Source organism: Ornithodoros turicata, chromosome 10 (genome assembly GCF_037126465.1).
Source record: "Ornithodoros turicata isolate Travis chromosome 10, ASM3712646v1, whole genome shotgun sequence".
Lineage (NCBI taxonomy): Eukaryota > Metazoa > Arthropoda > Arachnida > Ixodida > Argasidae > Ornithodoros > Ornithodoros turicata.
In genome coordinates this window covers 16,414,800-16,426,772 of record NC_088210.1, presented here as the reverse complement: position 1 = coordinate 16,426,772, position 11,973 = coordinate 16,414,800, and the positions used below count along the sequence as shown (strand labels likewise).

The 11,973-nt window shown below is 44.8% G+C and overlaps 1 protein-coding gene across 1 annotated transcript; it reads right to left on the bottom strand.

The window, feature by feature from the left end:
- Positions 1–461: 461 nt before the first annotated feature.
- Positions 462–5,007, bottom strand: LOC135370688 (solute carrier family 35 member F6-like). The gene is made up of 7 exons (XM_064604483.1): positions 4,714–5,007; positions 4,492–4,561; positions 3,206–3,434; positions 2,163–2,339; positions 1,524–1,634; positions 1,298–1,456; positions 462–1,071 (listed from the first exon to the last, which is right to left on the bottom strand). The coding sequence occupies exons 1-7, from the start codon at positions 4,788–4,790 to the stop codon at positions 749–751; spliced, it is 1,146 nt and encodes a 381-aa protein (XP_064460553.1). The 5' UTR covers positions 4,791–5,007; the 3' UTR covers positions 462–748.
- Between the last annotated feature and the right edge of the window lie 6,966 nt (positions 5,008–11,973).

The following is an 11,973-nucleotide window of genomic DNA, read 5'->3' as shown; positions in this document are numbered from 1 at the left end:
GGTAGTGGTGGTCTTGATTTTTGCTTGCTCTTGTATTGCTGACATAAGTCACCAAAATTTTATTGTAGCGTTAATGTTGTAAATTTTAATTAGGAACTGTAAGGAACTGTTGAACACCTGAGGGAGTGGTCTCGTGGAAACAAACTCTGGCCTTTGAGGTACATTGCGTTCAATTATTGCAAAGTTGGAGGAATAAAGTTTCAGGTTTCACACTGGACATAGACAGTGACCTTTTGCATGGAGGAACCCATTCCTTTTTTTGGGAGGACAATCTGCTGGTCGTTTGATCCCTGGCCAAAGTGCATGCGTAGCATAGCGGTTATCCAAAAAGTAGCGACTGCTTCGCATGGCTAATGACTACTATAAGCCTGAGGGTCTCTCCCATATGTGATGTTGTACTTGAAATAGATTTTTAAAAAATTGGCTTCATGTATCTTAACACTACCACTTCAAATGTGCCATCCAGGGTGTTTATCTTTTATTTTTGAACAGTTTTATTTAAACAGCGCAAGTTCTGTAGAACAACTTGTACATAAAATTAGAAGTCTGCATTGAGCTCTGCTAAGGCCACAAGGACTGAAAGCATTGTTATCTTGCACCCTTGTGTGCTAAGCCAGCTAAGGTGCTAGCGCCTTGCAGTGATGGTGTTACACGGCCCCACAGTGCCTGAAGGTAGAAACTGTCAACTGACAGTTCAGTACTGTGGCCTTCACAAAACAGTAACAAATAAGTATGGCCCTATGCCCTGTTATGCCTGCGCCTTGTCTTCCTGCACTCTGTCGCCAGACTCCTCGACGACGAGCTGTGACATGTCATCTTCCGGTGCCTTAAGGCATCCGTTTTTGATGAGCAGAGGCCGTATGACAACGTTGTTGTAGAGGAACATCCCGACGATGAGGACAAAAAAGCCCACAAGCTGTATCCAGCTGAACTTCTGCCATCTTACAATCAGGCTGACAGCCCAGATGACCAGCGTACGTACGCTGTCCAGCACCATTCGGGTTGTTGCACTCAGTTCTTTCGTTACACTTATGCCAGCAAAGTTAAAGAAGGCGATGCTGACTATGGTCCCTGCGGAACAAGAAAAGATAAAAATGTCAACAAAATGGGATTGGCAGATGCTACTATCTTGAATTTTTTTCACTGTGCTTGTCCAGTCAGTTTTAGGAGCGTCTGAATGTACACCAAATTTAGGTTACACCAAAATATTCCCCAAACGTGCCTCGATCTAATTTTGCAAATTATTAAATAATGAAAGGTTGTCCCAGGACGAGAGGCAATCCATGCAGAACCTCACCTATGACACCGAGGCATACACTCCAACTATTGGATATCTGGTAGAGGCCATCGATGGCATCTTCCAATTGCCCATTTGGGTTTTTGAAGATTGAATTCCCAACAGGTATGAAGTACATTGGAATCAAAAGTGTGCCAAGAACGGTGCATCCGAAGAACCCTGATAAAACGAAGCCATAGAAGTTAGGTGTACACACACACACAAATATATATATATATATATATACCTTCCCATCCAACAGCCTGCAGTGGCGGTACATTGTACTTGGTGACAAACTTTTCTTCGATAACCATTTGACACGCTGCAATCACTTGGGCCAGGATTATGAGCAGGTCACCTAAAGGCAGGTTTTTTTCCATCATGATCGGCACATTATCTGTAGTGAGTGACTTTTTCGGGTTAAATGCCTTTCTCGGATTCAGGGGGTAAAAATCTGGCGCTATTTTTAAATCTGTAATTCGGGGAGAAATCGAGCAGTAATTGTGCCTTCGGGTGCTATCGGGTGTTTTTGTTTCTCCTTTCGTCTATTAAGACCTTTCCTAATCTCTCTCTCTTTTCTTTTTTTTTGTTTTATTTTTGCGGGATCGTGACCTTCCAGCGGTAATGCCCGAAGGCATAGACAGTGTTGACACACATGGGTGCATTGCTGGGAACGTAAGTGACCCATTCTTACATGCGTTACACGTGGCGACCTTTGTTCGTCTTCAATGGAAGAGTCACTTGAGGATTTCATAGTGACTGGAATTCGGGGAGAAATCGGGTTTAACCCGAATTGGTCGGAGGTAAGTTCGGGGGGGTATAACAGGGCGGAACCGGGTTTAACCCGAAAAAGTCACTCCCTCATTATCTGGCACAGCTAACAAACCAGTTATTATTCCATTTTGACCCTTTGACGCCTCCTCCTGGCCAGGAAAGAGCATGTCGGACAGGCCTACAACTACGAGACCGAGGAGCACGATGAGGATTCCCAGCCACTCGTATCCCTTGAGGTGGCGGCCCAAGAAAGCGACGGAGAGGAGCCCCGTGAAGATAATTACGGCTCCTGCAGACGTAAACAAAAGAATGGGTTATACCTCGTTATAAGTTTTTGGGTATAATAAGGGCCTCGTGCTTTGATGTTAGACCCAGTAACCCTCCCAGTTTCACAGTCACTTTGGGTAAGAAACGCCAAGCTTGCCAATATGTCGTCCCCACAGGCACAATATCTCGTTACGACGAGTTTGCTAATAAACAGCAAGTCTCGGGAGGTCAAACACTGTTGGTTTCATAATTGAATTCAAAATTTTATCCAGTAGAAAGTGTGGTTGGCTGGTAATTATCTCATCTATGCAATCAACCTTTGTTGTGCATAAACCAGAGCGTCGAACCGAACCGGACCCAAAAAAACTGAATTAACCGTTATTTTTAGCTGGAATTGAATCGGAACTGAACCTTTATTACTGGCGCCATCATAGAGCTGAACTGGAACCGAACCGGTCTAAAAACTTCGGTTACCGGTTCGGTCATTTGCCACATGAAGATGCTACATAAAAAGTATGTTCCACTTCCAGATGACGTGTTACCGCTATGATCTAAGCATATTGTTTTTTGTTGTTTGTTTTTTCAATTTAAATTATATCCTACGGGGGGGGGGGGACGTCGAGATTTGAAAAACAGAATATGTTTTGTAGTGGCTAGCTCAAACCGGTTCCGAACCGGTTTACAGCCTCTGAACCGGTTAATCGAACCGCTATATGTGAACTCCGGAGCTGAACCAGAACCGAACACTTTATGGCCAAACCCGAAACAAGCCCCTAGCACTTTCCACAATGTGCTGCATAGATATAAAGATAAGATGCGGATTTGCAGTGCACAGAAACCATTGTTAGAAGATAGCAGTAGTCAGACTAAACCGTGTTGGTTGCTCACCTCGTAACATCTGAAAACTGGAAGCAAAGGTCAACTCAAGACCGACGTACATGATTGAGGTAGCAATGAGATCACACATGGCTGGGGGTAAAAATATGAAGGGATTGAAGCTGCGGCTTCCGGAAACACTGGGGGGCAACGGCTCGGACGATGGCTTCCTTGTATGGTACCAGTACAGGACTTGGAAGGCAAGCAAGCATGAGAGCTCTCCCAGGAACATACCCACCGCCTGAAAAAAAAAAATCACTGAAACTAGGCACAAACTAACAAGGTGCATCAATCTCTTGTTGACAATCAACGAGCATATATCTTGGATATCTGCAAAACAGGCAAGATTATGCCTGGAATGTATGGAAGTAGAATTAGATGCCTGTATTTTATGTTACGAGACAAGCTCAGTGCACAATGAAAAAACGGCTAGGAAGCAAGCGAGCTGGTGAAGATGATGCATAATGTAAAACCCAGTGTTTGTGTCTGTCCTTTCGTGTTCCCTAGTCTCGGGGGTTTTACATTATGCATCAGTGCACAAGTACATTTTGCAACAATGTGCGTTCACAGCATGTACACTTCAAATCCCAAGTCAAGCACAACAACTGCCCAGTCAGTATTTTTCTGTTTCACTGTCAGTCCCTGAACTATGCAGTTCGTTCCATTTAGGAACGGCTTGAATCCCGACTGCTGATGTTCAATGGACTGAACTGAAGATTTGTGAATAGGATGTGTTTGTGATACAAGGCTCGACTAATACGTTTTATATACAGGGTGTATGCTATAAAAGGTCGGTCACATTTTCGTGCAAGAAGTGATATCTCCTTGATGCTATACCTCTATCACGAAAAGACTTCCCCTGCCTCAAAGTGAATAATTTATGCTAGAGGAACCTACGAAACGATTGTGGTTACCTAGCACTGTTTAACAAAATAAATATGACCATGCAAACTTTCACCTCCATCCATCTGTATTGCGCATAGGAAACACATGAAGACGAAAGTTTCCGTGGCAGTGTTTATTTTATTACGCAGTGAATGGTAACCGCAATTTTTTCGTAGGTTTTTCTGGCATAAGTGATTCACTGTATGGCAGCACAAGTCCGTCTCTCAAATAGATATAGTGTCACGCGCGAAAATGTCACTGACCTTTTATAGCATACACACTTCTGAACTCATGTGAACACCTTGTAAAACTCTCGGTTTGAAGGTTCGTGCACATGGGGATAATTTATTATTGAACTAAAGCACGGCGTAGTTCCAAGTACCCACGAAACGAAGAATAAATAGGCCACGAACCTGCAGAAAGGGGTGGTCAAATTCACGTATAGTCCCATCCCTTCCTCTTGATTTGGACCTGTCGGCCCACCTGAAATAATTTATTTGTTACGTTACCATATGGCAAGTAGCCGTTAAAAGACGGCGACATGCACGAATCAAATGTGACGCACGCTCATGTGATATGCGTCACGAGTTTTCGGGAGAGTCGCACGTGAAACATAGGAGTTTAGTCACACTTACTTGGTTGCGAGTGTGTTTATAGAGCCAGTAAAAACGAGCATAAGAGCTAAAAACACTTGGTATTTTGTCCATGCCATTGCTGCAGTGCCTCTAATGCTTCTTGCAGGATGCTTCTGCCCTCCGAGGTATACCGATGAGCATCAGGTGCGTGTGACACTAGTAACTAGTAATACGCCCCCCAAGAAAAGAATGCATCGAGATTATCTCACGCTATCTGCTCTATCTGCCGCTTTTTCTCTCCACTTTTTTTGTTCCTTTTTCGCAGTCTGGGGAGTTGTCAATTGATCAGCTACTGCTATCAGCACAGGCGATCAGGTATTACATCACATGATACAAAAACAACTGTTGTCAAAAAAGCGGACAAAGCCACAGCCAAGCAAACAGCCGAAAGCCAAGACCGGCCGAGGGCGGAGCCGCCGAGCCAGATGGAATGAATTCTGATTGGCAGATTGGAACAGGCAGCCCATGCATAGTAGCCAATAGCCATTTCTATTTATCGCCCGCCACACTTGGTTGGCGATCTGCTCCAAGGGCTCCAAGTCAGCTTGCTGTAACAATTGGATGAGTTGGTGACGTGAGGCCACACACGTGAGGCCGACAACAGCAAGCCCTATCGCTACCACCACCGATGAGTTGGTGACACATATTCAAACAATCAAAAAGTGCACACAGGAGACTGTCGTGTGTCCCGTCCACGCGTCTGTTTCCTCCTGTCATCTATGCACTCGACTGTCCAATCAAGGAAGCTGGCTTAGGCTAGCTGTTGGTAATATTTCCCTGCGTTTGTCCTTGCGCGTGTAACACAAGACCAGTACACTAGCGGGATCAAACCATCAGATCGCACTGCCGAAATATCTGGCTGGGATACTTTTTCTACTACATACTTAGAATGCTTTCTTTGTCCCCTAAAGAAAAGATAGAAAGACTGGTTACGAACACACACACACACAAAAAGAGAGAGACTCGCACGTGTCTGTTCCTATATACTTGTTCCCAATTTCAGATATATTTTGTATAGGTGTATGTATTTTTTATAGATGTATAATGTTTGCCATTGAAGTGCCATTCCGGACTAAAAAAAATCATATTTCTCTTGATTTCGTATTATAAATCAACGTCGCTTTTAAAGACTCGGTAGACGAAATATAAATACAAGCAGTGAACATTTACACCCTTCCACGAATTTTCGAATGAGCCCCACAAAGCCTCATAATTTCGGATTCTCGTTCTCCGCTCTCCGCCGCACGTTGGAAAAGCTGCTCTGGTGATTGGTGAGGACACCCAAAGAAGCAGTGTTGTCGGGCGAATTGCAGGTTGTGCGCGTCGTGGCGCCATACTTCTCAAAACTTAAAATTAATTTTGTGATACTTCCGCGTCACATGGAGCGGCAATATTTTAGAGGTGAGCGCGGATGATATTGACGATATATCCGCGCCGGCATCACACCCGCGCATGTAAGATCCGCGACCACGCGGATAATTAGTATATCCGCGCATTCGCAATCATTCTATTTGCAGGAAAAAGTTCACTTTTCAGCATGCAACCCACTCAGGAACATTGCATCGTCCACGCTTGTTGGGGAAGAAGACGGAAATGAAAGGCGTAAATTGCGTTTTTCTTTTTCTTTTTTTCTATCGATCATAAATCGTGAAAGTCGCAACCTATGAACCCCGTTCCTTCTGTGTTGACGTCGAGATCACGACCTACTACATTATAGCGACCAGGTCATACACTCTTAAAAATGAACTTCACCGCATATCACGCTCCTAGCCAACCATCATCTCGAATGATATCGTTATCTTCCCCGATTTGTTGAAAACGGGAGGCCTTTTTGTGACAATTATGAACAGCATAAGTGTCACAAAAAGGCGTACGCCTCTCGTTTTCAACAAATCTGCAGATAACCATATCAGATAACCAGATAATCAGGGCAGATAACCATATCATTCGGGACTATAGTTGGCTGGGAGTGTGCTATGCGGTAAAGCTCGTTTTTAAGAGTGTATAGGCACCCCACCCAAGCGCCGCCTCCAATGCGGCGCTTGGGTGGGGTGGCTCTTGCATCCTCAATTTCTATGTACCTTGTACTTCAGCTGGCCTTGTTGTTTTTGTACAAGTGGTGTATGTCTCACGGGAGATGCTTCTTTCTAAAGTTGATTATCACCATTATTGTACGCGTTTTCATAGGAGCTGTTGCTGTCGTCTGCTACGGTAATCGTACGTTACGTAACGCTTCTGCGCGTTCAAAATTCAAATTTCCATTGTCCAATCATAATGTAGATCTCGCGGGCCGATGAGTAGCGCCCTTAGCGGATCTTGCGGAAGGGCTCCTCATAGGGGTTGCCGATTGTGACATGGTCGTTATAATCTAGTAGTTCATGGTCGAGGTAACAGCACAGTCTTCCTTTCCACGAGGGAAATGTTTTCATTCCAGTGCCCCTTTAAGCATTCTTTCACAAGAGGGGTAGTTTCGCGTAGTGTACTCCCTACTGAGTCAATAACTGCATGCCCCATATGCAATGGCACGTAACAGGGCGCAGTGTCTCATCGGTGTATGGTCCTGTCGTTTGTCTCCGCAGTTTCAGCCACATGCACCATTGGGTGCGTTGCAGGGGCGGATCCAGGGAAGATCCTCGGGGGGGGGGGGGGGGGGGGTCGCCATGTAAGACGGCGAGCTGCTGCGCTTTCATTTCACACCAGAACTTTATTTATGATCTACATGTTGCGAAGCTTAGCAAGCTGTAGAGGAACGCCACCGTGCGGCGTGTGCGGAAAACGGAGCGTGCGGCAGGAAAATCTGCCGGAATGGGGGGTAGAGGTCAGTGGCGTAGCCACGGGGGGGCTAGGGGGGGCTCGAGCCCCCCCTACCTGCCACGGACCGACCCACACAAATCGTGCAAATCCGAGAACATAATATATATGTGGGGGGGGGGGGGGACCACTGTGACGATCGCGAAAGTTCTTGCAGTTCATGGCGTCTATCTAAGAAGCACTCTTGAATGGTTTTCAAAGTATGAGCTTTTCAAAATACTTCCAATCTCGTGACACCACCTTATTGGTCGTGACAGCCTATGCATGTACTCGTACTGTGAACGTCTAAATCAACTATTTTCGTTCCTTTTTTTAATCCTCAGTTTGCAGTGTGCACAAGTATGTGTGTGTTGTCGACACAGGATCAGTGGGGGGGGGGGGGGGGGTTCGTATCGAGCCCCCCCTACCTTGGAGGTCTGGCTACGCCACTGGTAGACGTATCCCCCCCCCCCCCCCCCCCCGTGGATCCGCCCCTGGTGCGTTGCGTCGCGCTACAAAGGGAATGACTCTGTGTCCGCATCCGCTCTCACCTATTTCCGCTTCGGAGTTTTGACAGACATTACAGACGCGTGATTTTTCAAAAGCGCAGCGTTGAATAACTTGACGTTGCGAAAGACTGAGTCGTTGCGTTCTTACACCACACAGGCCGTACAACAAACGATAAACAAGCGATGGTCGATGCAGGTGTAGTCATTATATACGCAACCAGAACCGACGACCGAACACTGACAAGAGCACAACGATCGCCTCTGCGAGAATACGTACTGCTGCCTCTTCAATAACGTGGCGCACGCGCTCTTTTGTACATTGTTTTAGCGATCAGATGTCGCTGAGCTTTTCATTAACAAACACAGAAGTAGGCATAACCGTCTCGAACCACCTGTAGGCGCGCCTTATAACAAAGGGAGAAAAAGAAGAAAAAACCGGGAGCCGGGAGTCTGCCTCTTCGCAGTCCTTCTGTCGTCTGCTGCTTTCTCCCTCCCCTCGACCATCTCGTAACAATGTGAATAATAAGCATGCGCTGTGGTCAACCGTTCTCCACAGCCGGAGAGACCACGTGATCGATTTAAATCCGACATCACCAAACAATGGTTAAGTCGCTTGGTGAATACGTGCAATTCTGTATGGTAGGTGGCGTTGGCTATCTGCGCAGCTCTCCAGTTTCCCTATTTGCCCTATTGCACGTAGAGCGGCCTAATTGATCCCTTACGGAAGTAATGGGTAACATTTGAAGGTTGAGGCGCACGCGGTTTCTTCCGTGGACCCATGCCGGTCAACGAATGTTCCCTTATTGCTGCCTTGTGAGTGGACAGACACTTGGTCACGTGGTTTCTCCAAACTTTACCCTCTCCCCTGAGCAGATGCCAAACTGTTTCTCCTTTTGATCCATATCTACTCGTACGATTGGCGAATGAGATCTTGGGACCCTCCTGAGCCAACGCCACCTAGATATACAGACGGCAATTATTATTGCCTCCTTTCCCCGCTTCGCCACGTGGACGTATAAAGTCAGAATTCGTCTGCTACTGCGACTCGCCGTTCTGCGAATTCAAGAACTCGCAAATGATTTCAGCTAACTTGGGACCCGTAGTCCTGAATCTGTAGACAAAAAGTGCAACACGTTCGCAGTCTTGAGAAAGTTATGGGACCGTTTTGCGCTTTACTTTAGAGTTTTCCGATTTAGTACGGGGGGGACGTTCAATCACTATACTCGCAGACGACGGTGGTTAGTCTTCATGGCCACGACCACTGAAAGCACGTTCGTGATTGGCCATCGCCTGTTAAAAGCACGATCCTGGTTTACTGACTCTTAGTTGTTACGTCACGTCGACGAGCAAGCAGGCTTTCTCTGTCTGGGCAACGCCTCCTATAGTCAACGCCGAGTATAGTCAGTATAGTTACAGGGCCTACCGCCATCTCTCGTCGCACGAGGGAAACCGAGCCTTCGCCAGGGCTCGTAAGCGCGCGATCTGACCACTGATCTCGATTGTAAAAGGCTAGATCGCGGATAGCGAGCGCGAGCGTGAAGAAACCGGCCGCCATCTTACGGTGCCCACAACAGCCGCCGCAGCGATCATGGCAACTTCTTGTAATTACGGTCGTACCAACCGTACTGGCAGGGTTACAGGGCCTAAACTTATACAGGTGAGTCACTCTTCATCAAGGAATAAATAGGCGTCCATTCTGTACATTTATTTGACCATTATGAAGTGTTTCTTTGCCCAAAACGAGCACTGGATGCAGGTTGCTTGATCGCTCTTCCGACGTTCAATCGAGCACACTTGCATTTTACCCGGCGGCAAATACAGTTTGAGTGCATAATATGCTTGAAAGAACATGTTACACTACACAGGTAATGTTGTCATCAATATATGTGCGAACACTCGAGCGCTTTTTTGCATGCATTGCTAGCATGGTACACGGTGTTCTCTGCGGAAGCAAGTGCCACATTCATTTCTTTGAATTACCTTCGCGCACAAGTCCGGTATTACGTCATAATGAGACCAAGATTGTCACCTTTTTTCATGTATTGGTATTGTTTTGTGCCTTGGTTTGATTTGTGACAAAGAATCCTATACGTAACGGTGGTGTGGCGCGACTTGAATAACGCCTTTGTGTCTGAGCTGTACCGTCAGCTTGTTACGATAGCAATAATTTGTAGCGTGTCGTGCTATTTGTAGCAGTTTTAAGGCAAAAGTGGTCTCTCAATACAGGTTTCGTCATGAGGGCTGCCCAGTGAATAATCTGTGCAGTGTGATACGGCTGGGTGTACAGGTTAAGTATCACGTTCCTCATCCACTGGTTTCTACTTTACAGGAAGGAACAACCTCAGTGCACGCACTGTGGTTAGCCTCTCTCAGTTTTGCATATTTTCTTACATATTCACATCAGAAACACACCTTAGACTTTAGGCTCCTTCACCCAGCAATATAATAATTAGAGATTATAATTCTTTTTAGAAGAGTTCCCCATATTCTTTTTAGAATAGTTTTTAATCTTTTTAATTATTAGAAGATAAGGGATTGTAAACCATGTTTTAAACTGATGTTTTAACATTTGTCCAATGCATTTATTCAACAACATATTCATTTTTAACTGGTTGCACCCAAACCAATGTTCTGATGTATTATTTCCTTTCTTGTCGATGCACCATAAAAGTTGGAATAATCATCATCAATGCAGGTTACTTCACAGCTGCCTCGACATACTCAAGAAATGGGTGCAGAACCTGCGTAATGCCCGCAAACTTTGACTACCACAGCATCTCCAGAAAGTAAAGGGATATGTGTCACATGGGATTTTTAAAGGCATTCACAGTATATAATACCTTGTATGAACTGTTGTAGATCTAAGCAGCTTCTACAGTACACTCTCAGAAATTAAAACTTGTCAGGGAACTGTGATAATTGTTTCAGTTAATAGGCATGCACATATACGCTATATAAGAAGACAATTATTTATCGAGAATGCACTTCTCTGGCTACTCATGTTGTTTACATCTACTGTTGATCACATTTATTTATCACATATTATATTCTTATATATTATTATTATATTATCACATATTCGATCACATTAAATTTAAAATTTAGCATATATGAGAAAATATCAGTGGGGAAGTTGCTATTCATTGCTCATTCCAACCTAAAATTGAGTGCTACAAATTTAGAGAGCGTACCTGAAAATTGTCATTCCTAAAATATATATTGCCATTGTAGCAAGGTCACAAAACAATAAATGTAGCCTTTTGCGACCTCCCTGCACGTTCATTGTATCCTGAAACGCATAAGTGCAAGAAATAAATCTTGAACTTGAATAAACTTGATGTTGTATAAACTTGACATAAAATGTTGAATAATATAATAAATGATATAAAGTATTGAATAAACTTGAACTCGTATATTCTCTTTACTCATCATCAGTGATCTTCATTACAAAAGCATATCGTGTTAGACTTTTTTGTTTGCGTTTCACAGACTGGGTACACGAGGGCCAAAATGACAAAATCACAACTGTTTCAACCTCCAAATAGTCCTGTTGCAATTTGAAGATCATACGTGGAGCTGCATTGTTTGGAACATGCTCCACATAACAAGCATGACAAAGTCAGCACTGGATACCAGGACCCCGTCCCCAAGCAGCTTTTCTCACGCTGCAGTTGTATTCAACAAAAGCATGTGAGTGCTGGAGAAGGACATTCAGTTTGGCGCAACCGTGCCTGCAAATAATCAGAACAAATAAAGGAAGAAGCAAACAAACATAGAAGGGCTCTACTTCAAAAAGAGATAAGTCCTGTGTCTCAAGGAGGTGTTACCACTTTCTAAGTAACTTAATTGATTAAGCTTACATCACTACCTGATTAACTGTCCTAACGAGCGTGATCTAATTGCGTGAAGTATTTAGGGCTGCTTCGGTGTGCCCATATTTGCGAGGCAAAGCACCGCTGTC

What these genes read in the sequence shown, in the direction of transcription:
- LOC135370688 (XM_064604483.1), bottom strand. Translation starts at nt 4,790, where the DNA reads ATGGCATGGACAAAATACCAAGTGTTTTTAGCTCTTATGCTCGTTTTT. An exon ending in ATAAACACACTCGCAACCAA is followed by an intron (nt 4,562 to 4,713) that starts GTAAGTGTGACT and finishes AAATTATTTCAG; the next exon opens with GTGGGCCGACAGGTCCAAAT. An exon ending in CAGTTTTCAGATGTTACGAG is followed by an intron (nt 2,340 to 3,205) that starts GTGAGCAACCAA and finishes TTACGTCTGCAG; the next exon opens with GAGCCGTAATTATCTTCACG.